General features: G+C 40.9%; 1 protein-coding gene across 2 annotated transcripts in view; it reads left to right on the top strand.

Annotated features, from left to right (window-relative positions):
• Positions 1-27,827, top strand: part of SMURF2 (SMAD specific E3 ubiquitin protein ligase 2) — a 59,736-nt gene that overhangs the window by 7,267 nt on the left and 24,642 nt on the right. The window contains exons 2-4 of one of the 2 annotated variants that reach the window (XM_054170553.1): positions 19,610-19,648; positions 21,867-21,975; positions 27,392-27,421. In XM_054170553.1, coding sequence (XP_054026528.1) covers positions 19,610-19,648; positions 21,867-21,975; positions 27,392-27,421 — 178 coding nt within the window. The remainder of the gene's footprint in view (positions 1-19,609; positions 19,649-21,866; positions 21,976-27,391; positions 27,422-27,827) is intronic. The other variant, XM_054170554.1, reaches the window with a different exon arrangement.

Below are 27,827 nucleotides of genomic sequence, written 5' to 3'. Positions count from 1 at the left end.
ATTTCTTTATAATGATAAGGAAAAAAAGACCAGGCTGTGGTCTTCTGAAACCACATATGGTGAAACATCTACTTTGGGCACATGATGGGGCATGAAGAAAGTGGCTGGAGTGTACCAAATAGAAGTTTGCTGTTTCATTTTAGTAAAGGGTAGCCTACTGCCTTTTGCAGTTATTTTTCATGGAGAACATGTAAATGTACTCAGATAAATGCTCTTTTAATCTTAGTGGAGGAAGAAAGATCTTATCTGGCTTTGAGTACATATAAACATGACTGATGGCAGGAAAAAAAAACTTAAAAATCCTTAAACATGCAGAAGAACTAAACCTGTCTGGATAAAATACCTAGAATTACATTCCACACTTTACTCCCAGGGATTAGAAATTCATAGCATTAGTTGCACCAAGCATTTTGGTGTGCTTTCTACAAACAATTTTTCAATTCCATTTTCAATAGACATTTTTCACCCTGAATTGTTCTGAAATTATTAATATATGATGTATGTAAATATTTAGTTTCAGAGGAAAAGCTTTTACCCCATTATTTTCCCTGAGGGATTTATTAAAATAATAGTTTATAGCTCTGCATAGAAGACTGTGTCCAGGGCTAAAGTGGTGGTGTTGTGCTTCGGTTTAGTAATATTAAGGTGTCCTCTGTTTAGCAGCAAAATAATTAACTTCTGTCTTAATTTATAGAAAGTGATATCAGATGTGATAGAAGGAACTTGGTAAAGGTGGAGCTGGTGTTTTCAGGTGGCAGTCATTGGGAGGCAACTGGAGTAATTTGTAAAGGAGAGACAGGGTAGAGTGGGGAAAAGGTCTTGAGGAGCTGAGCTTGCACAGGGGTGTGGAGGGACTAGAAGTGTACTAGGTTTCGTGCTGCTTCATACTGGAAGCAGAGAATAAACTGCAAGTTCCTGTACTTGGCCCAAAACATATGGAAATCTCTCATGTCTCATGCTGCTGATTGCAATGCTGCTGATGGCCAAGTAAGGGCAAGTGTCAGGGGGATACAGGCAGGCTCTGCTCAGTGATGTCCAGGGACAGGACAAGGGAAATGGGTGCAGGCTGGAGCGGAGGAGGCTCCACATGAACATAAGGGAAGCTTTCACTGTGAGGGTGATGGAGCTCTGGAGCAGGCTGCCTAGAGAGGTTGTGGAGTGTCCTTCTCTGAAAATATTCTGAACCTGCCTGGATGCATTCCTGTGTGATCTGCCTTAGGTGATCCTGCTCTGGCAGGGGGGTTGGACTTGATGATCTTTCAAGGTCCCTTCCAATCCCTAACACCCCTAGCTATGAGCGTGTTTTCAATGTGAAGATCTGAAGATACTGAGCATTTCTCTTGCTCATGCTAATACCAATGGATATATTTCAAGAGACACAAAATATGTGTTGCTTTGTACTCCATTTAAATGGATGTGAAGGACCTGGTCCTCCTGTGTGGTGGAGATGATTCATTAAGAACATTAAAAAATTACTGGCTTCTTTAAATCTGGGTTCACAGGGTTGATTTGCCAAACTTTAAAGAAGGGTGTAATGCCTGTTGAAGTGGAAAAATTCTGGGACTTCTAGGGGATTCTAGTAAAAAGTTTTAAAATGGTTTATGCTGCTATTGTAGAGGCTTCTTGGAATCTGGAGCCTGTGAACCACTGTGAAAGTATTAAGTGCCATCTTTCATGATTTCCAATGGCATTTCTAAATGTCTAACTAGCAATTGTGGATGTTTGGTGAAACGCAAGCTGTTGGTGAGCAGAATCTTCAAATGTGTATATCAGACATGATGATGATAAACTGCTGCTCAGGTGTGGATGAGTGGAATAGGGAAAAATTGGTGTTGGTCTCAGTTCTAGCTGTTTAATGCTGCTGCCCAGGGGAAGTGCCACAGTGTTCTTTCAGAGGTACACGCTACCTGGGGGTTGAAGGTGCCATGCAGCATTTCCAGTTTGCCTTAAACAGCTGGATATATTGGGCTTTTTTTGTCACAAAGTTAAAGGCTTTAAATCTTCATGATGGTGCTAATGCTGGGGTGGTTGAGATGTGTTCTGCAGTTGTGATGTCATGCTAACATTTGTATCCCTTTTGTGAAAAAGGGGAAATCTTTCCTGTTTGGGGTTTCTAGTTAAGAACTGGGTTGAAGGGCAATTTAAAATGTTGTTGCCTTCTGTTTTCTTCTGCAACAGGAGAAGTGAAGGCCTGTAAAGAAAAAGTGACTTGCAGTGATTTTTCAGTAGTACACGTGCCTGGCTTCAAATGTGCCCTCCCTTCCTTAAGCTGTTCCCACAGTTCATAATGCTCTCCCCATACAGACAGTGAAGTTTTTGGTTTCCCCTCCCTAATAACGAGCAATTGCTCTCCCTGGGGAGGTACTGCATGTTTATTATGTCTCACTTGCTTTTGTGGCCAGGAGATCCTAAAGAACTTTCTGTCCATTTGTGAGATCTTAGTGTGGCTTTGTGAATGTGTGCCTTGGATTTCCTCGTTACCATATTTATCATTTTCCCCAAAAGTTCCTTTCCTCTGGTGAATTGTTCATCCTGGAGAATAAGGCAGCTATTTCCTGCCTATCAGAATAATGTAACTTAATCTACGCTGGGCGGGACTTTGGACCCTCTCAAAAGCTTTACATTTTTGGCACGTTTATTGAAATGTAGAAATTTCACTGCATTGAAACAGTTCTTCCTGCTGTGGCCTAAGGCTTCCTGCTGTGGCCTAAGGCTGGAGGTGCACTTGTTCTGCGCTCACCCTGCCTCACTGTGATGGAGTGGCAGTAACTGAAAAGCAAAACTGCCCCTGGTCAGCCTGACCCTTTAGAACGTTCCCTTCACAATTCAGCAGCATGGAGAGTGGGAGCACTGCTTCCTGTAGGTGCTTCTACCTCATGGAACTGGAACACAGTTTTGAATTGCTTTGTCTGTCTGAACATCTTTTCTTCCTATTCATTGTCAGTGGAATTTATAACTAGAGCTGAACTTGTAACGCCAAGCTGGAGCGTGTAACACCAACTACAGATGGCACTTCCCATTGCAAGAATGGCTTTTCAGTTGCTGCTAAGCAGCCTGCTAATGCTGACATTTTTCATGCTGAGCAGCTAAATCAGGCTGAATTTATTTTGGGAAGATTCTGTTAAAATTCAGCTAGTTTCAAGGAGGTTAAAAATACATTGTACATCTTTTAAGAATCCCTTGTTCTTATGAATTCTTGGGCAGTAACCTATCAAACAGGGACCTGGTAATAGGGAGTTGTCTGTGTGTCAGCCAAGTAAGATTTGGTGCATGGTTTAATAAATAGCTGGGGACAGGACTTGTTCTCATCCTGTAAGCACTAAACTCATCGATGTGCTCCCAGTGTCAAGAGAGACGTTAACTACGATGCAGAGGGCTCAAAAGTTGGGTGGGAGTGGAGAAGGAGGAAGTGACCTGGAACACAGAACTGACCAAGATGAACAGGCTGGTGGTGGAAACCAGGTTTTGGCAGGATGAGGTGCTGGGAATCTCTTGGTGCTCAGACTCTGGTGTGATAGCAGTGAACATCATACAGGGTGGCAGGGGCAGCCCAGATTGTCTTGTTTCCTTGTAACAGGGAATGATGTTGCTGCAAGTGCCATCAATTCACAAAGGTTTTGGAGTTACAGTTCATGGGGGGTTTTTTGTTATCTGCTGTTGATGAGTTAGTTGCATGAAAGCTTTGACCTTTTTTAAAAGTTTGAGTTATTACAAATATGTTCAATATCAAATGGACAACGAAAGCTGTGGCAGTCATCATCTGTTTGTTCTGATGGATCTTGGACTGCTTGGAGTCCTCCAATTTTACACACTTTGTCGCTACAGGGACAGCTCACTACTGGCTTACACTGAACTGACTGTGCTGTGAAAAATGTTGATCTCTCACTGTGTATTAAACACACATAGACATAAGAACCTGCAAAAGAGTTTAAAGCGTGAAGAAACAAATCAGAAATTGCAGGTAGTGGGCAGGTGTATCTCCAGCAAGAGAAAGGCAGCATGTATCAGATGTATGATTTTGATTCTTCTAGTCAACTAAAAATAATAAACTTATACAGTGTGAAACTGCAAGGTTTCATTTGAAGTAAATGTACACTTGATATTACCTAACCGTGAAGAAAAGGGAGCCTTTTAAACTGCTTCATATTTGTATGGTGTTTCTTGTTGATGCTTAGCAGCGCTTTAACTTTTTTCCCCCCCAGCATTTGATACAAGACCCAACAAAGTCTTTTCCAAAAAGGTCCTCGTTTTCACCCCTTCTTGAGCATTGGACAGTTATAAAACTATCAAATGCTTGATTTTTGGTTTGGTTTTTTTTTTTTTTCAGCTGATCCCCTTTATCATGATTTAAGTCCTGAAAACCTGAACTGTTTCCCAGGTTGTTGGTTAGGAGTCCTTGTGATACTCCTGTCTTGAATTTTCTTTTTCTGATACATGCTGTATGTACCAGTTTTATGCTGAAGTAAGTGTCTGTTTATCAGCTTAGTAGTGAGCTGTCAGAGTGTGAGAGCTGAGGTGTATATTTGTTACTTTAAAACTATGAAACAGCTAAAGAACAGAGTACAGATTCCAGCAGCTATGCTGTTAATTATATTGTGGAATTACTTTTTCCTGACAAGATTTTTTTGTACACCTATGGATGTTTGGTTGTTGGGGGTTTTAAGGGCATGTTTTCTTCATTGTATTTGGCTGGGGTTTTTAGTTTTTTAATTTAAGTATCGACAGTAAAGTAATTTTTGTTATGATAAACCATTTTATTGTTTCTTAAGTGCATGAATCATATATTCTGGGTTATTTTTTCCTGGCAAATATTTTTATTTAATGATTACTCAGGGCTAGCTTAAATTGTGCAGATGAATAATTCTTGAATACAGTATCTGATTCATCACTTCATATGTTACAACAAAAACCTTGTGCAAAAAAAATCCCACAAACCCAGTCTTTAGTTGCAAGAACAATGCTTTTACAGGACATTGGACTGTCTGTGTAGCTGCTGTGGGGCAATAAAATATCACTCCTTTCAATTGTGTTATTTGTTCAGACTGCATCTCCATTTCCCAAAATCCCAAAATCTTGTTCTGTTTCCTCTGTCCCACCTGGAAGGGCAGCTGCTGGCTTGGCAGCTGAGCTTGAAGCAAGTGGTTCCACATTGGTGTCCCCTCAGCAAGGGCAAGGCGGCTGCAGTAGATGAGTGGTTCCTGGGCTGGGGAGAGGATGTTCTGCAAATCCCCAAAGGTTTGGTGTGATTGCCTGTAAGGTAGACGTTGTCCTGTAGGGAAGGGCATCCTTTCAAACTCCTCATGTAGGTTCGCTACGTCTGTATCAAATGTTGTTTGCCTGCACAGATTTATTTCTTGTGCTTGGCTTCCTCTTGTTTTAGGAACTTGGTACAATTTGTCTTTTTCATCCCATGTGTTAGCAATACTGCATGCAGTCCTCTCTCTATTCTAGAAGCAATCTGTGCTGCTTAGAGCATGAATGGTTTCCAGCTCTTTCCATTTTGGAGTTTATGCTCTTGATTGCTCTTATTTATTTTACATTTAACTTGTTTCCTGTCTGAAACCAGCCTGTTTTGAGTGTTGTATCAATATTGTTATTGATACAGATACTATCAGGAATCTTCAGCTAGCTTACAAGCAGGCAAATACAGTTTAGATTTTGTTTTGGCAATAGATGTAGCAGAAGATAGCCACAGGGTGGTGTGGAATCTTCTCAGAGTAAATGGCCTTTGTGTGTTGAATCACAGTTTCTGGCTGGCCTTCCACATCAGTCCCAGGTGGAGGTGTCCAGGTGTGTTTCCTCCACTGCGCAGTGTGAATTAACAGCCAGATTTGAATGGTAGAGGTGAGTAAGAAGCTCCATAGCCCCCTGAAAAAGGAAGAGAGGAATGTTAATAGTGTCTATATTTTTTGTTGGCTGAGTGGATGCATTCTTGTATTCTTGTTAATTGTGTTGAGTTTTAAAACCTTAGGAAGAGTAGAAATGTCAAAGGAGATCTAATGTGGGGGTGTTTCTGTGAACGTGGGGAGCTTTTCAGAGTGCAGTAGGAATTCTGGGCAGTGCATAAAACCTGAAAAGAATGAGCCTACTTTTTTGTTTTGCAGACATGTTAGTGATTTGTGTAATCTAGAATGTAAAAACTTTAGTTCTGGTGCATTTTGTTTAGGAGATGAAAAAAATGTCATACAGAGTATCACAGTATCACAAAGGTTGGAAGAGACCTCAAAGATCCAGTCCAACCTGTCACCATAGTCCAACCTGTCACCACACATTGCTTTTTCATACCTTTCCTAGATTCTCTGTAGGCAGGCTTAAAACAACCCAAAACACACACACAAAAAACCCACACCACCTCCAATCTTCCACGTGTTTTCTGTGTTGCCCCTTTTAAGCTGCTGTCCAGGCAAATATTTATAAACAGAATGTAATGCAGCTTATTTTGCATTTTCCCTGGGGAAAATGAGGAAATGACTTTGTGTGTGTGAGGCATTTAATGCTTCACTTTGTTGTGATTTATCTTTGAAAGAGCCATAGAGCCCTGCCTCAAAACTGGAATACACATCCTGAGAAGCTTATATTACCTTTGTTTAAAATGGTCAAACCTCTGCTGCTGGAACTCAGGAATTCATGGACAGAATGACTAGAACAGCAAATATGACTTTAAAAAAAAAAGTGGTTATTGGATAAACTAGCAGGAGCCCAGTGGCTGTGGATAAATTGATTTTGCTGTTGCTTTAAATCTATGATGTGTTGGTATTTTGGCAGAGTAAGAAAAACAAGGATATTAGAACGTAATTTACTGCACTGGGATTAGTAAAGAGTGTTCTGTTTCTGTGACTGGGGCAGAACAGGATGGTTTAGATGTGTCTGATAAACAGGACGAGGTCTAGTCTGACAGCTGGCAACAATAGCTTTTGCTCAGAGTCAGGTGTACTAAATTAGCAAATCTATTACAAGGATGCAGGAGAAATCTCACAGAAGACAGCCTTGTAGGCACAAGTGTTGCCAAATGGGAAATGATTCATCGTCTCTGAATGGGATGAGCACTGAGCAGAAGCAGTTTAAACCTCAGACTACTTTGGCTCATAAACCACCAAATATGTGATTAACACTTTACCTTCTCCAGTGCTGTGTTTTTATTGTCTCTTGAACAGCAGTCTATATCTAGGATCAAAATATATCAGATTTGCTTGTTAGTTCTATTTTCTCTTTTGTAAGCCTGAATCTGTTTAGGTACTGTTGCTGACGTTTAGCTAAGTCATAAAATGTTTGCATGCATCCTAAAAACACTCCCATCTCATGACCTTGGGGCAATACCACCTTGTAGTAGATGCCTGGAGTGCAAACATGACACGAGTGACACTGTCAGGACTTGAACTGACTTAATCTAATTTATTTGCTTAAGTTTAGTGAAAATAAATGATTAGCTGGAGATGTGGTTTAATACAGTGTGCCAGTTCCAAGGCTATCACTGTTTAATTAGTGATTTTGGGTAGTGATAGTATCAAAATCATGCTCCTCATAAACTCTTATATTTTATTTATTAGGGAATAATTAAAAAAACCCAATGAACTCAAATATTTCAAGTTACATATTTGAAGTGCCAGAACTGACTTTTTCTTCCCCCTGTAACAAATGCTGTCTTAGCTGCTCTCCTGTTTTGTTGTCACCTTAGCTGCTCTCTTGGTTTAGGAATTGTGTCTTACAAAGCAGCTGACAACTCTTTTGTTAATCTTGGTGAAATGAATATTTGCAGCATTTTGCTGAAGAGTGGCATGGGAATTATTCATGAAGGGTGAATGATGTGCATGCTTTCAACATCTTTTTTTGTGTGTGTGTGTTTGGTTTTGGTTTTTTATCTTTCTCCTTTTCCCAGAAAAGCCCCAGCAGTAGCAGTGTTCCCCTAGGATCATGTCTGTAACAGAGGCAGAATTTGGAGACTTCCTGTTGAAGTCAAGTGTGCAACCGTGTCCCGACAGATATGGCAGCGGTCCTGCAGTCTGGAAAGCTGCGGATATCTGCAATTCCTGATACCCAAGAGTCTGGGTTAGCTGCAGGTGCCTCTTGTCTGAGGGCCTCTTTAGAATTCAGGGCATTTTTGTCTGGTTGGTAACTAGATCATGAATTTCTTTTGTTGTTGCCTCTCCTATAGATCATTCAGAGGGTGGAGAGTTTTACTGCAGTGAAAGAAATCCAAGGGCTCTGCTTCTTGTTAGCATGTTTTTGCCCCAGCACATTTTCAGAGGTGCATGAAATAACACCAGAGAGAACAGAGCTATAATTTTTGTGTGTGTGTGTGTGTTAGCTTTTTTTTTTCCCCTTCTACTCACCCCTATCAAAACAAGCTCAGAAATACAGGGGCACATTCCCAGGCTAACTTTTCTAGTTACCCATCCTCAGAGGAAGAATTCTGTGCTCTGAGTATTGTGCAAGTTGATCATTTTGGACTAATCCCTTCTGCCTAAAATGGGTCTTGGTTAAAACTAGCTGCTGGGATTTCAGACAAGTCTTTAAGGACTGAGGTAAGACTTCAGCAGTGCTAATGATTTTTTAGAGTTTCCAACCAGAATCTCCCCTTTTCTTTGCCTGAGCTCTTAGATGTTGTTCTATTCCTGTATTTCAAAGGCAGTTGAATTAATGTTTGTAATGGTTTAGTTCAATGACACTTGTATGTAATAACCATCTCTGTGGGTTTGAGGTTAGTTAATATTGGAAATGTTACTTAAAAGTTGGCTGTGTCGTTGTGGGTTTTTTTAAATGAGAATCAAGTTTTAATACTGCAGGAAGATAAAATAATTAAAGATCATCCAGCAACTATAACAGCAAAGCTGGTAGGTTCATCCATCTTTTGTGGATTTCTGATTCCCACCCTGATTTTTGTTTACTGGAACACAATTTTATGCTTACTGCAAATGTCAGAAACAGAAGAGATGGCTTTGAAATTGTTCTGAAAGCCAATGTTTGACTGATGACTTTCAACTGTGCTAGTAGCTGTTAATTTAAAGTTATGTTGTTTCCTCCCCCACTGCCCATCATCCTTTTCAGTCTTTGCAAGTGGTATGTGTTTGATGACTTCATGGCACAGTGGTGGTTTTTCAGATGTTGGAAAATGGGTGAGATGTGAGGGTTAGGTCATTCTGGAGTAGGGTGGAGAAGTGAATTGGAATTTCTAGTGTATGAAAGTTATGCATTAGAGACATCCTGGCTGGTCTGAGAGGCTCCATCTACACTAAACCAGGAAATGCAAATATTCGCAGTAGCCTTTGTTTTCTTCAAGTTTCCCATGTGTTATTTCTGCTTCTTTTTCCACTCTTTGAGGCTCAGACTGAAGCCCTGATTTACCCTGATTGGGATAGCTTAAGCCTGTGTCTCTCAGATTTAATTTGCATATTTGGTATATAGCTTAAAAAAGGAATACAAATTTAAGGATTTGCAGCAGCATGTTCAGTTTCACTGGTTCGTACCTGAATCTCCTTACAAGAGACACCATGGCAGGATTTGAAATGCCTGGAGAGGGTTGCTACCTTCGGTGCAAAAGTAGCAGCATAATTTCTTTCCTTCACCTCTTGACAGGCATATCAAATAAAGGGAACGCATGAACAGGGCTGGTGACGTGTGTGGCAGTAAGCCCATCACTGAATGAATCTAGGAAATGGGAATGCCTGAGTCGCTTAAAGGAAAAGTTCAATGTTGGGGGGGGGGGGCCGTGTTTTGTTTTACTTTTGGCTTGGAGTGGAATAAGGGAGGAGAAGTGGAAAGGGAAACCTTTTGTTTACAGTAGAACAATACTGTGAAGTAGACATGGTGATGTTAAAACAGGAGTCTAAACAGGGCCAATCCGGGCAGACTCCATCTGGCTGTGTCCAGCAGCCATTCAGACATCCTGGGCACAGACTGCTGGAGTCTTGAGTCGCTGTCGCCTTGTCCTCCCCTTATGGGTTTTTTAAATAGCCTTGAAGACTTTGTCCCAGAATTTTATTGTTGCAGGAGATGAATGAGTTATTGGCTTAGCTATATCTATTCAGTGATTCAGTGCATCTTTATTAATATTTCCTCCGTGCTAAATGTGTGATGTTTTACTTGTGAATGTTAATCTCCGTGTGTTAGATTCCATGCAAGTAATATGGGTCTAGAATTCTAAATCCAGTCACAGCACAACCTGGTCTTACAAGCTGAATTTAGTACAGCAGATCTGTTGGAAAGAAAAATGTTCTGTTACTATGTTAGTTTCTGCCAGTGTTTTGCAGTGATTTCAAGTACATTGCATTCTGAGGGCATTTTTAACTTCTGGATAATCCATATTGTAGTTTGGTGTTTGAATGCAGGTTATTGTGGGTTTGTTTGTTTAGTCCCAGAGGAATAATTCTGAGTTGTTGAGACATGGGTTTCTAACTGACCATGCTTGTAAGCAGGTGCATGTGATCCTCTGAAATGGGTATAATTTTACATGCAGTATATTAAGGATTTAGCATCTGGCTTGTGCTGAAGTTGAACTTGCAGAAATAGGTTTATGGGACAATGTAGAGTTTTAACAATTATTAAATGAAATTGTTGTTTAAAGTGCTTTTCTGGTACTAAAGGTATCCTAAGGTGTATTCTAAAGGTTCGTTTTAAAGCTTTCTGCTTTGTGTTTGGATATCAGCCTAGCAGTAGTGCTTTTGGATGTCCTTTAGAACTAGTCTTGACACTTATTATTATTAATTATTTTTTCCAACCTGTCAGGTTGCTCTTTAACAGCATTTTAAAAGTACCTCAGTACTTGTTCTAACACCTATTCTGATTAAGACAGTTAGGATTGGTATGTGATTCTCAATTTGCATTAGACTAAGTTTGTTGCCCTCAAAGAGTACTGGAAATTAGTTTCCTACCAGTGTGAGCCTCATGAGGTTCAACAAGGCCAAGTGCAAGGTCCTGCACCTGCGTCAGGACAATCACCACTATCAGTGTGGACTGGAGGAGGATGTGGTAGAAAGCAGCCTTGCAGATAAAGGACTTTGGTGGGTGAGAAGCTGGACATGAGCCAACAGTGTGAGCTTGCAGCCCAGAAGGCAAATGACATCCTGAATCAAAAGGTGAATGGCAAGCAGATAAGAGAGGTGACTCTGCTCTGGTGACATCTCACCTGAGCTACTCTGGGGCCCTTATCACAAGAAGGACATGGACCTGATGGAGAGGTTCCAGAGGAGGGCCACAAAAATGATCAGAGGGCTGCAGCACCTCTGCTGTGAGGACAGGCTGAGTGTTTGCAATTAATCTAATCCTGCAGAGTATGTCTGAAATCAGCATCAGTTTGCCTGGTGCCCTTGGGTTCCTCTGTGCATGGTGTCTGGCACCTTCATCTCAGCCTGCGCTGCTTCTGTGGTGGTCCCAGAAAAAGAAGGCTTTGGGGTGTCCAGTGATGCTTTCAGGTCACTTATGTCTTCAGAGGGTGCTGTTTGGATATTTAATTCTAACAGCAGTATATCTGAGATAAAGTATTGGGGAATGCCCTTCTCAAAAAGGCAAGCCAGTTTGTACTGATGCCACTTCAGAGCTTGTTCTCAGTTCCTAATGCTTTAAGAGACTCCAAGCAGCTGTCAGTAAGTGAAACAGAGCAGTCTCAAAGCAGGTGTTTCTGAATTTGCAAGGAAAAAAAAGCTTTTTGCAGTGTTTTGATTCTTTGCTTCTGAGAGTGCTTTGGGAAAATAACACTCCCAACCAAATGATTAAGGTAAAGGTTGTATTTCTGAAGGCCTGAAGGGTGTTAGGATGTTATTTTGGTATCCTGATGGCAAACACTGCTTTGTAAAAAGTTGTGGGATTTTGTTTGTGTGGATTTCTTGTTTGGTTGGGGCTTTTTTTGTTGTTGTTGGTTGGTTGGGTTTGTTTGACTGTTGTTTATGATTTGGGGTTTTTCCCTGAAGTAAATCCAGAACTGCAAAACAAGAGTCAAGAGCAGGCAGTCTGCATTAAAATGAAAATATTGAGAGGCATATTTTGTTTAGAGAGCTGGAAACCTCCTTGGTAAAGAGCATACTTCACCAGTGGAAATGCAAGTTGCTCTCAGAAAGGTAGTGCTTTTAATCCTCCCTCCTTCCAGCCATGTGCTTCTGCCACTTCCTTTGCATTAGGGCTAGGGATGGCGTGACTGCGGGCTAAGCCAAGGCAGCTCCTGGAGCCAATGGCAATCTAATCCATCTCCCCAGAAGGTTAATTTTCTGTTAAGCCAGTTCAGCTTCCTGATCTACCTTGCATCCATATGATTTCTAGACCTGATTGGAGCAAGGAACAGCTGCAACCCTCTTTATTGGTAGGTGCAATATGAAACCTTCCAGCTCCTGTTGATCACTGATCATGGTTGGAATTATGGTCAGCTGATGCACTATTTCATGTTTCAATGCCTCCTTTACCCTGAGCACCTGTAAAACCTCTGTTGGTTAGGTTTACCTGCCTCTGTGTGTCCCTTCTTGACAATAATTGATCACAGTCTGCTATGAATGCATGAATTTCATTAACTGAAAGTAAATTCTTAGTTTATGATCATGTTCTGTCACTTTGTTCATCTGCATTAAAAACACCTTTGAAAGGAAATGAAAATCTAAAGGAAATGAAAGCTTAAAAAAATAATCTTCAGGGAGATGAGCTGTAAAATAAAATTTAATGTGAGTAGTTGGGATAAACAGTTTTAGTTCAAAACTTTAATTGAGAAAGTTACTACCTCACCAGCTGTATTTGCAAATCTGTATGGCTTTATTTACAGCTCTTTGTTCCATGAATAGTTGAAGACCTCCTGGTTTATATCTTCCCGCATGGGAATTCAGGCAGGTCCAAGGAGGGGATGCAAGCAGAGAAGTAGAAGTTTTTGGGTAGTGTGCCAAGAGTGGAAGAAAACAGTAGGAATTTGTTAGAAACGTTTAGAGTATGGAGCTCTCCTGCTGGAACCTGTGCATGGGGTGCTGTGCTTGCCTGTCATTTTTCTGAAAGAAACCAATTTATGGAGAGCTTTATGTGATGTGGAGATGCTCCTTGTGTCATCCATAGGTTCCAACACCCTACACAATCTCAGGGTCCCAGGGGCCACCATCCAGCGGTGAGCAGGGGTGTGTGTGCGCGCCTTCATTTGTCTCCCTCCCTCACCCTCCCCCAAGCAGGCTCATTCCAATCAGCAGTGTAATTGGAATGCAACCACAGTCTGGAGGAGGAAGGGGAATTTTTGGCAAGGAGAGGCAGAGCAGTTGGGAGCTTTATTCAGATTAAAGCATAGACGACCATTCATTATCAGTACAACACGCATTAGCAACAGCACAGCATTGTATTTCTACAGCTGGGACTTATTTTAGTGATTGTATTGCACTGTGTATTACATGCAAACAACTGGGATCTGATCACAAAAAGCAATGCTAATGGCTTTCATTAAAAGATGGTGTTTCAGTAGGGGGAAGAAAGGCTTGTCTTCAAAATGAGCTATTGTGGTAAAAAGTGATAGGCAGCTTGTCCTTCTCCTGGCTATCCCATGTGTTGCCTGTGTTCTGGAACAGGCATATTCTCTGGGACGAAAACCCTTAGGGAAAGAAGAAAACCAACAGGAGTGGTAATGTTAAAAGTGTTGGTTGGGTTCAGAAGGCTGAACTAGTGATGACATGTGGAAAGCCCGAAGATTAGTAAATGTAATCTTAGCTTTGGACCCAGTCCTTCCCTCTCTAAACTCAGGGCTGCCTGTTGACACAGTGCTGGGTGGTTACAGATGTCTGAGGTGAGGTGGGGATGTATTTTCTTAGTAAGTCACGTAACTGAGTTGTAAGAGTGCAGAGTGTATGCTTCCTCCTGCAGCTTCAGCTGGTATGCTTGCTTCCAGGGACATGTACGATTGCTTTTAATGTTCTTGGCTGCCTCCCCATATCTTTTACTGATACAGTATTGACATCTCTCCAATATAAATATTAAAAAATTATTTACTTAAGATAACCTAAGCAATAGTACTTTTTAATAAGAAATTTTAAACCAAATATATTTCTGTTGTGATCATCTACAACTGGAGGCCTGAGGAGCTCATGTTGCTGGGTGTAAATGCATTTTTACCTTGTCATTTGTCATAAATCAAGAGAGACATTTTAACAGGTGGATGAGAGTGTATAAACATACAGGTAGCACAGCACTAACTCAAACCTGTGAGGTAAAGCAGTGTCATTCCTGTTCTGTAGGTGTGAAGGAATACGGTGTCCAGTTGGCTATAAGCAGTTTGGTAGAGATTGCATGAGCAGTTTGCTGTAGGTTTGGAATACAAGATTAGTATCCTTAAATGTCCAAGTTCCTTAAATTCATATAATGTTTTCTTAATGTTACCTTCCTCAACATTCATTCTAGGCCTGTTATCCAGCCATTGAAGGTAAACAGGGTCATCCAGGGCTCTTGGAGCATATCTAAGATGTGGTGATTCTGTAAAGTCTCATGAAACTTTATCACTTTTGTTTCCTTTGCAATAGAAAGGAATACAATGGCACTCTTCATGTTCTTCGTGTTCATAGATTCATAGAATGGTTTAGTTTGAAAGGGACCTTGAAGATAATCCAGTTCCAAATGCCCTGCCATGGCAGGGACACTTTCCACTAGCCCAGGTTGCTCAAGGCCTCACCCAACCTGGTCTCGAACATCTCCAGGGAGGGCGCATCCACAATCTCCCTGGGCAACCTGTTCTAGTGTCTCACCATCCTCACTCTAAAGAATTTTTCCTAATCTCTGGTCTAAATCTGCCCTCCTCTCCCTGCCCTCCCTCTCATTGTATCACTACAAGGCCTTGTAAAAAGTCCCTTCCTGGCTTTCTTGTAGGCCCCTTTCAGGTACTGGAAAGCCTCTCTAAGGTCTCCCCAGAGCCCTTTTTTGTCTGGGCGATAGAGCCCCAAGTCTCTCAGCTTATCCCCATAGGGAAGGTTCTTCATCCCTCTGTTCATCTTTGTGTCAAGCTCTTCAGTAGCAAGCAAAGATTTAGAAGGTTCAGAAAATGCAGTAAATATTTATTTTCTGTAAAACCACATTTTCAATACTCATATTTTTTGGTGGGTTTAACCTGATATTTCACTCCCATCTATAAGTGCCAGAGCTAGCACATAAAGTGGTTTACAGGAATTTGGAAATAATGAAGTATTTTACATTTGTTTGCAATAGTTAAATTGTTTTTCACTAAACCATTCTTTGTCAGTCACTGGAGTCATAAATCAGAACAAGGACATTGGCAAACCCTGTTCACACAGCTCCTCTTTTGGTCTGTTTGAGGTTGCTGTGTAGCAAAGCAGTCATAGAGGGAGACCAGGTAGCTTCTAATATGCTCTTTTCATGTTTCTGTGAGCTGACCTGAGTAGCATATGTTAGGATGAGATCACAGGGTGTGATAGGAAGACACTAGATGAATGTATAGTGTGTAAAAGCGCTGTGCATGTTTGTCTTGGCATGTATGTGTTGTTCCCTCATATTGGAGTATTAATGTGCTCTTTTCTGTAGACTACCCAGGAAGTCTGTAATAAATACAAACCATAGCAATCCCCTGACTCACTGATACTTCCTAAGAAATACTTCTCCACATATGTGTACTCGAGGCTGCTAATGCATTTTGATGATGCACCTACAGTACAATGCTCCCCCTTCCCTTTCCCTTTTCAAACCAATGTAAATACACCCAGGCACTGGCTCCTATTCCAGCATCTGAAAACCTTCAGTGCCAGCTGAAAGAGCTTAACTTGTTGTTGTTGGAAAATAAATTAATAAAAAATAGTTTAAAACAAACATATGTTATAGAATGGCTTAGGTTGGAAGTGACCTCAGAGGTCATCTGCCACAGGCAGGGATGCCTCTCAACTAGACTCAAGGCCTCATCCAACCTGGCCTTGAACACCCCCAAGGAGGAGGCAGCCACATCCTCCCTTGACAGCCTGTTCCAGAGTCTCACCACCTTCACAGTGAAGAACTTCTTCCTAAATATGCAGTCTAACCCTGCTTTCCCTCAGCTGCAAACCATTCCCCCTTGTCCTGTCTCAGACACCCTGATGAGAAGTCTCTCTGCAGCCTTCCTGTAGCATCCCTTCAGATATTGGAAGGCAGCTCTAACCTTCAGTGCCCTTGTGCCTCTAGGGGAGCTACTAGTGGTGCAGCTGTGTAGGTCTGACAAGGATGTGGGTTTGGGTCCAGAACCATCAGTAATTTCACTTGGCTTTGCCAAGGAAAAGAAATCTTGCTGGGGTTCTTTCCGTGTTTTGAATCTTTAGCTCAAATTTGACATAGTATAGGGATCTCAAAGATAATTAAGTCCCCTGGGTTTTATGAGAATCATTGCCTGGATAAAGAGGAGACCCTAAGAGTGACCTGAAATGAGAGGGGAAAAAAGCTGCAGTGAGAGATCCCATGTTGTGAGACCACTATAGAGTCTGCGTGGGAGGGAGTCTGTCTAAAAGCCTTACTGGTGGGAAAAGCCTCAGCTGTAGCTTTCAGTCAACCATAAAACATAAATCCATAGGAAACCAAACTTCCTTAGTTTTTATTCTCAAGGAACTATTAATCAGTTGGTTATCAGAATCCTCAGAATAGGTTTTAATGCAGTGTTGAAACTGTTAGAGAAGTGGAGCATAAACTCTGGTACTTTTCCCACCAGTGGGAGAAGTTCTTGTCCAAGGCAAGTCCTGATTAGAGCTCTGTGTGTGGAAGAAGATTGTTCACTTAGAATTGAGCTGGTCCTCCCAGGACTGGGCTTTTCCACCTAGGAATATCTGGCAGAGTTGTTGTTAATGGAAGATTTCTCGGCATCTCTCCTGTTTTGTTAACCTGACAAAGCCAGAGAGGGTTGACATTTTACTTTCCTTTTAAATGTGGTTGCTAGAGAAGGAGATCTTGAGCCAAAAATACTCTTGTTTGTTCACTCGTGGCTAATTGGTGGGGAAATGGTTATTAGCCTTATGTCTTGTGTGCCAAATCTCATAAAATCGAGACTTTGGGTAAATTGTGCTGGCAGGCTTGCTTAATATTTTGAAAAGTAGTGCCTATAATTAGCTAACCTTGCAATTTCTTTCCCAAAAGATTTGTCAAGCCTCTTATTTTGGACATAATACAATTCAGGAATGTACCGAGTGGCTTGCTGTGCTTTAGAAGAATTTTGACTTAATTGTTGGATTTAAAGCCTTCAGCTTCACTCAACACTGTGTTTCTTGTAACAGGTGAAATTGTGCAGATGGTGTTATTTTTGAGACAATTTAAGAAGGGGTCATCTATATGAGCAGCTCTTTTACTTGAGGTTTTTCACCACTAGATGAAAGGTAGCTGGTGATCAGTAACTTGTTACAGTTCTGGGGCGAGTGGTGTCTGTTGGCAGCTCAGGCTGAGGATATTCTTGATTTAGTAGAATCTTAAGGAACTGCAGAAGCATTTTTTTAGAAGTTTGTCTTCTTATCCATTTCCTTAAATGCCTTTTAAGCTGTTATCACTTTGTATGGGTCTAGTAGACTTTAAATTGCTGGGCACGTGGGAGGCTTTAGGAACTGTGGATTTTTATGACACCATCCTAAGGACTTCATTGAATGCTTTGAGGAGCACACGGTGATGTGATAGTCTGTTTCCTATAGATGCCTCAACTCCAGGTATCAGAAATACCTAAAATGTTTCTTCTTCATTAGCATTTTACTACTGCTGACTGTTTACTGTGGAATTACTGGCTGAAAATCCATTAAACAGAGCTCTGCTTTAGGATTACTATTATGCCTTTGACTGGAGAAAAATATTTTTCTTACCTTTAGCATCTTTAAAAGAATCCCAACTAATAACAACCTGGAACCAGGCAATTTATTTTTATTTTCAGGTTAACAATATAGTTATTAGCACCCGTTGCATCAAACTAATCTGCTGAAGCTTTCCTGGGAGCGTGTATCTACCTCTCCTGAGGTATATGTCAGCGTGCAAGTCATTGTTTAATGACAATCTGTGGACATTAATAGGTGTCCCCTTCTGTTTTATGGAGGACCAAAGCTTATTAGACCTGAGTAGCATTTTTAGCTAGGCTTTACAGTGCTGAATTCCCATGGAAAGCAATTTAATTGAAATCAGTGTCTTTATGATCATAAAAATGGGGAAAACATTAATTCCATTGTTTTAGACTAATGTGTAACTGAGCCAGCCAGGTTGGATGGGGCTTTGAGCAACTTAGTCTAGTGGGAGGTGTCCCTGCCTGTGGCAGTGGGGTTGGAACTAGATGACCTTTAAGGTTCCTTCCAGCCCAAACCCTTCTATGCAGATCTCTGTAGGGTGGTGCTTCTTTGCCCTGACTCTGGAAATTTCCATGAGGATGTTCATGGATCACCTCCACTTATGCTGTTTTGGGCACACTGTAAAGGAAATTAGACAATCAGCAGCCCAGCAGGATCAGTTGGAGGATATTCTATAGGGGAAGGCATGACCAGTTTGTTTTGGTTCTGGGTGATGCCTGTGGGATGTGATTATTGGATGTACTTTTTTGTCTTTGCATTTCCTGGTTGTAATAAATATTGATGATGTAATAGAAAGAACATCCAAGGGAATAATTTACTGAGGAGTCTTCTGCAGCATCATTTCCAACCAAATACCTCTTCCTCTTTTTTACAATTTTTTGTATTGTGCTAGCTGTGGGAATTTATGCTTCCACTCAAGACCAAGAATCCTTTTGTTTTATCAGTAAATATTTTAATGTTTCATAAGGGAATCTAATATTTCCTGCTTACTAAACCTGTGCTAATAGATAAGGACATGCAATTGAACAGTGGGTGCATTCTGTGAGAAGTCTTCTCTGTGTACCTTGGCTTCTTTATAGGACAGTTGTCCTCTTCGACCTTTTATTTATTTATTTAAAATGTTTGCTTGATTTATTTACTCTATTCTCATGTGAGATTGTTTCTCTCTTTGGTATTTTTAGTTGACAAATGCAAATGTTCTTCCCTTTTTAATTTAAACCAAGAAAAAAAAAAAGGGGGAGCCTGAAACAATTATAAGTTTCTACAAATAAAATGTATTTTTGAAGCCATCAAAACTCTGGCTTTAGAAGTTAGTTTGGTCCACCCAAATGTTTTTCAGGTAAAAGCTTGTAGTTATCACGTAAGATAACAGAAAAGCCTAGACTGTCTCATACGCTTTGCTGCTCTGTAGAACTGACATCAGGTCCTGCTCGTGTACCACCCCTGATTTTATTAGCACAAATGTTTGTGCCACTGATGAGTGAGAACGGGTCCAGTTCCCTCACTAGGTAAACAGAGAGTTGGCAAAACCATTGCGGGGGGGGGGGGGGGGGGGGGGGGGGGGGGCGGGGAATAACTGTACATGAAACTCTTGCCTGAGGAATCCTCCACCATATCACTTCCACTGTAATCTGCCTGCAGGTCAATTGCCAGAAAGATGACACTTCTGCCTCATCTTTCAGGAGGTATTTTACATCCCAACATAAATGCTGTTGTAGCACAATTCAGTTATGTTCATTCATTTCATTTTGAGCAGGATTTTCTGGAATGCTGAACAGGTAAGGTAACTGTTTGGGGTTGTTTGTTGTTTTGGGTTTTTTTAAGTTGAGAATCAGCATCTTAATTTTGTATTTCTCTCTTTTCTTTTTTTTTTTTTTTTTTCCTTACAGTACTGTGTGCAAAAAACTTGGTGAAAAAGGATTTTTTCCGTAAGTAGATGTTAAAATTTTATAGAGATGGGATAAATCTTATGCAGGTTCTGGACATTCAGTGTCTGCACATGATTCTTATGTGGAGATATTTGCATTAAGGGGGCTGGACGCTTTGATTTTTCACATTTATTTCAAGGTTTCTCATTTTTCCCTAGTGTCACAGATTCATAATCAAATCACTGACACTATTTTTTCAGGCACATTACATCTTAAATTCAATTAGTGCCATGTTTATTAAAATGTTTTCCCAATCAGAATGTTTTGTCCAGGAAACAGGTGTACATGCTAACTCCTGTCATAATAGCCAGTTTCTCTGGAATTATATTTTAATTAATTTTAATAATGTGAAAGAAGAGGGGATGGATGAAGGAGGCAGACATGAATGTCACTGGCTTTGGAGGCCAATAACAGATCACGCACAGATCACCTGCCTGCCATCTCCCCAGATGGCAGTAGGAAGAATTGGAAAGTTCAGACCTGAAGTTTGGAAACAGGTTGGAAAAATAGATGCTGCAGAATTTTGTTGTCACTTACGATACTTCCTAAACTTGCTTTATATCTAGGAGTTTGTATTGATTGAAAGTTTTCTGGTGTTTAACAGTTTAATGACATCTAAAAAGCTGGGGAAGGACTACTTACAAAGGTGTGTGGGGCTTGGACAAGGGACAATGCTGTTAAACTGGAGCAGGGCAGATATACGTTGGACATTAGGAAGAAGTTCTTTACTATGATGGTGGTGGCACACTGGAACAGATTGCCCCGGGAGGTGGTAGATTTCTCATCCCTGGAGACATTCGAGGTCAGGCTTGATGGGGCTCTGAGCAACCTGATTAATTGGGAATGTTCCTTCTTACTGCAGGAGGGTTGGACAAGTTGACTTCTAGAGGTCCCTTCTAACCCAGTGCATTCTGTGGTTCTAAAAACCCCTCAAGATTGAAATCTGTGCTGCATTTCTGTACTGAAGCACAAATGTCACAAGGTCCTATTACTCCTCTTCCCCAGATGCTTTGCCTTTGTCCCCATGCGCTTTGTCCTGAGCTGCTCTGCTGCTTGACTGGCTCCATCATGAGTCACCTGAGGGAGCAGAACTGGTACAAAACGTGAGCTACAGAAGGTGTGAATAATGTTTTGCCACCTTTAGTTCCTTCAGCTGACTCACTGGGCACTGGGATGAAGGAATGAATTAGTATGAGGGGAGAAGGGGTGGGCCCACATGGCTTAGGGGCACTAGTGGTGGGACCATCCCTTTTGGTGGCAGTTAATAGTGATTGGAATAGCAATTACAGTTCAGTTAATTGTAGGCTGCTCTTGTCCTGCTGCTTTGCCATCCTCAGCTATGTAGCCCAGCATCATCTTTGTACTGACTTTTGTTGTCAGCTGAGCTGAGTGGTTTTGAGGTACAGAGCTAACAGAAAATTAAATCAATAGCTAAGACAAAACAAAGTGTAGCTCAAAAGCAAGAATAATCTGCAGTAGGTGGTTTCCTATACTAGAGTAGCAACCTGACCCATGATTATAATTAATCTGAATATTAAAAAAAAAAAAAAGTAAATCTGTTTTTTCTGTCTCTAGCTGCATTCTTTGTATACTGAGAATTTACACAGTCCTGAAATAGGAAGATTACATTAAGATATTTTTCCCCAAAAGTCTTTGACTTGCACAACTTTGTCTATCTCAGTGTAGTAAATTGCTGATTGAACTGTTTCCTGTGCTCAGTGTGTCATGTTATTCCCATTCACTAAATATGGCTCTCGTGGATTAATAAAAGGCAACTGCAAATAGAAAAACAGTGTGCTGATACAGGACTTGAAAGCAGGCTGATGCATTTGCTGGTTCTCACAGAATCACAGAATGTTAGGGGTTGGAAGGGACCTCAAAAGATCATCAAGTCCAATCCCCCTGCCAGCGCAGGATTACCTAGAGCAGGTCACACAGGAACAAAGCCAGGCAGGTTTGGAATGTCTTCAGAGAAGGAAACTCCACAACCTCTCTGGGCAGCCTGCTCCAGGGCTCTGTCACCCTCACAGTGAAAAAGTTTTTCCAGATGTTCCTGTGGAACCTCCTCTGCTCCAGCTTGCACCCAGTGCCCTTGGTCCTATCATTGGACATCACTGAGCAGAGTCTGGCTCCATCCTCCCAACACGCATCCCTCGTGTATCCAAAGCATGAAGTCATTAATGACGGTTGTTTGTTTTTTTCCTTTTTCTCCTCTTAGGACTTCCTGATCCATTTGCTAAGGTTGTGGTGGACGGTTCTGGCCAATGCCATTCTACAGACACTGTGAAGAATACACTTGACCCAAAATGGAATCAGCATTATGACCTGTAGGTGGTAACAATGATAACCAAAGGTTTGAAGTGAAATCCTCTAATGTACACAGACATGATCAGATGTTCATAATTCTGTTCTGTTTACAGCTTGCAAAATAGCCCAGAGCTTATTAGTTTGAGTGAAAAATCCATGTGTCAAACTGCCACGTTCTCATTCCCCTCAAAATCTAAACACTATACTTGATTTTGTAGTGGTGATGTCCACAGTGTGCTTTACCTGTGCTATAGCATTATTTTAGTGTAATATTTTCACGTTAACACTTGTGTAAAATGAAACAAATCACTGACAATACTTCCCTCAAACTCCTTTTCATGCTCTCTGTTTCAGTGCTGTGCTGTCTTCTGTGTGCCTTTTATTCAATTTTGTCTCTTCTTGTCATCTGTCCCTAATGTTCTCACTATAAACCAATAGATTATTGTCATCACCTGGGCATCGTTCAGTGCTTTTGAGCAATATAGTGTGGCAGGTAGATGTTGCAGTTTTCCTCTGTCATTCCAAAGCATAGAATATTCTGTGTAAGTTATTAAAGCTTTTATTTATTTACATGTAGGTTTCCTTGTGTTTGTGAAAGCTTTATTATTCCTCTCCTTTTTCCTTACATTCTTTATTATTTTCCTTGGGATGCAAGATGAGGAAGAGGAGTGAACAGTTTTGTCTCGTATTCTTTCTTTCTAAGGCTTTGTTCTGATCTCTTAACTTTTCCCATGGCTCCATTCTCTGTCAGTTGTATTAGAAATTGTTTGAGCTGTGAACATCACCAATCGCAGAGTGTTGGTAGTTCCCTGCATCTTCCCCAGTATCCACCAGTCCTGTCTTGGTGTTTGAAGTGCTGTGGTGACAGCACAAGTAAGCAGTTGACAGGAATGGGTTACAAGGGATGCTAGGTGCTCTGTGAGCCAGTGACTGGAGAAGGAGCAGAGGATGTGGGAAATGAGAAAAGTTAATAGCAATGAGGGTAATGGAAAGAAGTAGTAAGATCTTCAGGAAAAATTCCTTTCTGGTTATAATTTTCAAGGAGTTTTATAGAAGAACTCATGCTTGCATCTGGATACTGTAGTTGTCTTAGCTTTGAAGTGAGACTTTGACTGCAGACCACATCGTATTATAAAAAGCAGAGATAGAAATGAAGTTTCTGGAAGAATATTTTGCTTGGGCAGATACAGATTATCCTAAGGAATTTAGACCTGTGTGAAACTTTTTTTTGTATGTGTGGTTATTTCTTTAATTTTACTCTGTTTTTTGGGAAGATCCTTAAACCCCTAGGTTTTGGTTGGTTAGGGTATTATTTTCAATATCAGTTACTTGTAGAGAATTCTGCTTTGCTTGATTCTGGCAGTTGAATTCCCTCTTGACACAGCATCAGGGATTATACAGCATTTGTAATCCAAAGGGAGTATCAGCATTATGTCAGGCCTTGTGATTTGGAGAGAATTTCTCCTCAATATTTTCTTCATAATAATGTATCTCCTTTTATTGTTTCCCCTGTTACTCTTTACTCTGTGGAAATGCTTCCATTTATAAACATCAGTCACTTAGTTCCTACTTAAAATAGCAATAAAAGATTAGTTCTCTTTGATACAGCTTCTTAACACCTGAAGGGATGCTACAGGAAGGCTGCAGAAGGACTTTTCATAAGGATGTCTAGAGACAGGGCAAGGGCGAATTGTTTGAAGCTGAGGCAGAGCAGGGTTAAATTGAATTTTAGGAAGAAGTTCTTCAGTATAAGGGTGGTGAAACTCTGGAATAGGCTGCCCAGGGAGGTTGTGGCTGCCTCCTCCTTGGGCATGTTCAAGACCAGCTTGGGTGAGGCCTTGAACAGCTGAGTCTAGTTGAGAGGTGTCCCTGCCCATGGTGGGGAGGTTGGAGTAGGTGATTTCTGACATCCCTTCCAACCTAAACCATTGTAGGATTTATAAACATAACACATAGTCTGCAGTTCTTACTTAAACCAGCAGTAAAATATGAGTTCTCTTTGGTACAACTACTCACTGCCTGGCTTTTATTTTTAGGTAACTTAAACCTGACACTTAGACCCAGCGTCAGGTGCCAGCTTTTCATCTATACCACATACTAGGAAAATTTACTTCAGGGGCAAAAAACCACCCCCAAAACCTAGAAAAATAAATAGGAATAGTAGTTGTCCTACTACTAAACACCTGAAGCAAACTTCATAGATTACAGAGTTAATCTTTCTTGTCATCTTTTGAAAATAGGGTTCTTAAACATCCTAATGTTTACCCTAACAACACAGCATTGCATGGGAACACGAGTCTCTGCCTTATGACGCTTCCACTGCTGCAGGAAATGCTTTGCACACCAAGCATAACAGATGGAGACTTAGTGGCAGCTTGCCTGCTCCTGCCACCACGTAGCATAGGAAATCAACCAGAGCAAGGTGCATTATGGAGGATTTTTAAAAGGAAAAATCTGCCTTCTTTTTTTTTCCCCTCTACCCTGAAGATTTGTGTCAGGTTTAAAATAATCTAAGGTGAAGTAAAACTGTCTCTTAGCTGTGTTGTCTTGATCAAAGCATCCCAAGCCTGGAATTTATAGAACAGGTTAACACTGCTGCTAATTAACAGTCTCTGATCATGTGATGGCATATGCAAATGGCACAGTAAGATAGATCTGTTGTGATGTATTTGTGCAATAATGTCTGAATGAAATTGCTAACTCCAAGGGAATTCTGTGACTTGTTAACCCAATTCAGCATAATAGATACTCTGTTCTGTAAGGTCTGTAAGAAAGAGTTGTCAAGAACAAAAAAAGGGTTTTGCTTTTGCCTTACGTCAGGCTTCATTCAGATCTTGGCATGAAAGGAAGCAGCTGAAGTAGTTGGTTGCTTAGATTCCACAGTCTAGATGGGTGTGTGTAAAGGGAGGGGGGAATCTGGGAGGCTTTCCAGAAAGAAATTGCCAAATAGTTGCTGTCTGGATGCAGTTTAATGTCAGTAAAACACCATGTTTGCCCTGGATCTATTCCCCTTCCTTATTTTCACTCTTGTTTGTGTTTTCCTTGTTTTTGAGGCCTTTCCTCAAAGCTTTCAGTAACCAGACATACACATTTACAGGCTTTCTCACATTCAGAACACTTAAACACCTCCTACACCAGCAGCTCTGGAACTTAACTAATCACCTTTTTCTCATCCTTTCCTCTCTCTTGTTCTGTGAGGGCTTAGATCTCTCCTACAGTCTTCCCACCTCACCTGTGCCCTTGAGGCATAGCAACTCCTATGGTCTGTTTCTCTCTAAAAGCTCTAGTACCTTTATCTCCACCAAAACCTAGTCCTGGTCCCATCTTTACTCTGTGCCCTTCAAATATACCACCCACCCCCGCCAGGCTCTAGCATGGAGTTGTTTGTTTTCCTTTGTTGCATCCTCAGATGTAACCTCACCCAGCTTCTGTAGCTCTTCGTCTTCTCACTGTAGGTTCTAGTGTTTGATGCCCTGGCAGAATCACCTTTTCCCCCTAACCCTACAGTTTTACTTGCCTAGTTTATTACTAATTATCCTGGAGGTTTTTTTCTCAGGGAGAGAAGACAGCATCTGCTTAGTGCTGATTTAGACAATCCCATGCTAGATAAAACTCCTAAAGAGCCATCAAACAGCTCCTTGCAACAGCTTTGCCTTCTTGATGTGGTTGTTTAGACCTGTTTGGTGAAGCTGATGCCCTATGCATTTAGGGTAAAAGCATTTCTGGATTGATTCGCCCTCATCCACAGATCTGCCCATTCCATCTCAAGCACATCAGGTGTACAAGTCTTAGCTGAACTTTTTAGGTGGATCTGTGAGGAACACCTGGAGTAGAAGCCCACTTTACTTACTGTTTGCTTGGTGCAGGTGCTTTTAAAGCATCTTCTATGCTCTGCTCAACATTGGGCTGGGTAGCACTGGGAGGAGAAAGCAGCCAGTCAATGCCACATGTCTGTGCTGTGTTTCTGTCTAAGCCACAGCCTCTTGTTGATTCTGTCCTGACCATCCCAGAGGCTCAAACACCCTTCAGTTGCTGCTGGAGATGAGAGCAGTGTCAGGGTGAAGAAAGAGAGGAAAGAAGAGGGGAAAAACGTGGGTGATATTTTTCTTTGTCTCTTCACACCTTCTTCTCCCACAAGCTGAAAGCAGCTGTGAGCACAGAGCAGAACACAACCATTGGATTAAATTCAGAAATGGGAAAATGGAGAAACAAACACAGCAATTTGTCCAGGTCACAAAGAGTTCTGTGTGGCAGTGTGGATTAGAAACAGGGAATACCTGGCTTCCAAGCCTGAGTTCATACCTCTTGATGTTGCATTTTCCTCTGTTTCTGGAGGGAGTACATCTTGCTTGTGATCAGCAAGAGGTTTTTTCAAGATCTCTATTTTTTCCCCCCTATTTTCTTCATTCTGCTTTTCTCTACTTCATTCTTTTCCAGCATGGCATGTATTTGATTTTTTTTGTTTGTTTTGTTTAGAAGTAGAGGTGCTTAAAGTAGTTATTGTTCTTGAACGTTTCCAAACACACAGTTCTTAGCCAGATCCCTAATTTTACAGATTGAGGGAATATGGGAGCTAACAAAATCTAACAAACAAAACCCCTAAACCCAACCAAATCAAGAAAATCCAAACAAACCAAAAGAAAAAAGAAGAAAACCAAGCCACAATACCCCCAAAAAACCCTGAACCTAAAGCTCAAAGAACTTTAATATGAGGAAGCAGACAGGAGCACCCAACAGGATTGGGGGGGGCGGTGTGGGGTGTGTGTTTTGTTTCTGTTTGATTTGGTTGCTGTTGTGGTGGTGGTTTTTAAGGTGGTTTGGTGTTTTGGTTTGTTGTTTGGGGATTTTTTTGTTTGTTTTTTTTTTAATTGTGTTTTTCTTAATAAATTCAATTCCTAGCTCAGGCTTTTATGTTGGAGTTTTATTGCCAGCTGATGTAATCCAAATGTAACTTAGCCACCAAATGAATTGGAAATATCAGCTTGTCTTGCCATGACTCTTTAAATTCAACCATGTATTTTCATGCCTGAAATGATGCAAAAATCTAGATCAAACCTTTTGCTAGAAAGCCAACCAGCAGTTACTGAACTAATACTTCCCTTCCTCTGGAAACAAAACAAAACAAAACAAAACAAAAAGGCAGGCCATTTTGATTTGGAAAATGCAGCTTGTCTTGCTGATTTCCTTTAAGTGTGTGAATCATCCACGTTCTCTGGTGCAAAAACCAGAGCAGGTTGTAGTAGTCATATAGAAGTCCTCACCTGTTTGCTGGGGATGGTAATACTGTGTCTGCATCTCAACTATCAGATCCTCACCCTGAAATCTTACAGTAATTCTTGGAAAGTGTGTTGTGTGTTGGAAAGTGTGTTCTACATATTATTCAGACTGCTCTGTTATGAAATTATGTTTAACCATATGCCTCTGACTTTCTTAAAGCAACAAGGAAAACTGGAAAATTCAAGACAGGTCATGATAAGTCTTTTATTTTTAAGTGCACCTAACTTGTTCTCATAAGAATTTATTTTAAGTACATGAAACATTGTAGACTGCAACTGTGCACGTGAATACCCATTTCCATCTCTTGTTTCTTTATGCAAAATTGGCATTGCCAAGGTTGTAAGGCCAAAAATCTGATCTATACTGTGCAATCAGTTTACCATTCAGTAAGCTTTGTTATTTGGTGTTTTGGTGGTGGTGTTTGGTTTGTTTTTTTAATGTGTGTAAAGTCTGTATTTTGTTTAGTTTTAGTTGTGGTTTTAGTTTGGTTTTGTTGTTGGTCTTTTTGTTTGTTTTTTTCTTTAATGTGCTCTGGGTATTTTAAACCATGCTCATGGGTATGTGCCTACAGTTAGGCTTTTCTGTCTTCCTGGAT

This window comes from Dryobates pubescens, chromosome 20 (assembly GCF_014839835.1).
Source record: "Dryobates pubescens isolate bDryPub1 chromosome 20, bDryPub1.pri, whole genome shotgun sequence".
NCBI lineage: Eukaryota > Metazoa > Chordata > Aves > Piciformes > Picidae > Dryobates > Dryobates pubescens.
The sequence above is the reverse complement of the archived record's forward strand: the minus strand, read 5'-3'. Positions and strand labels throughout refer to the sequence as shown.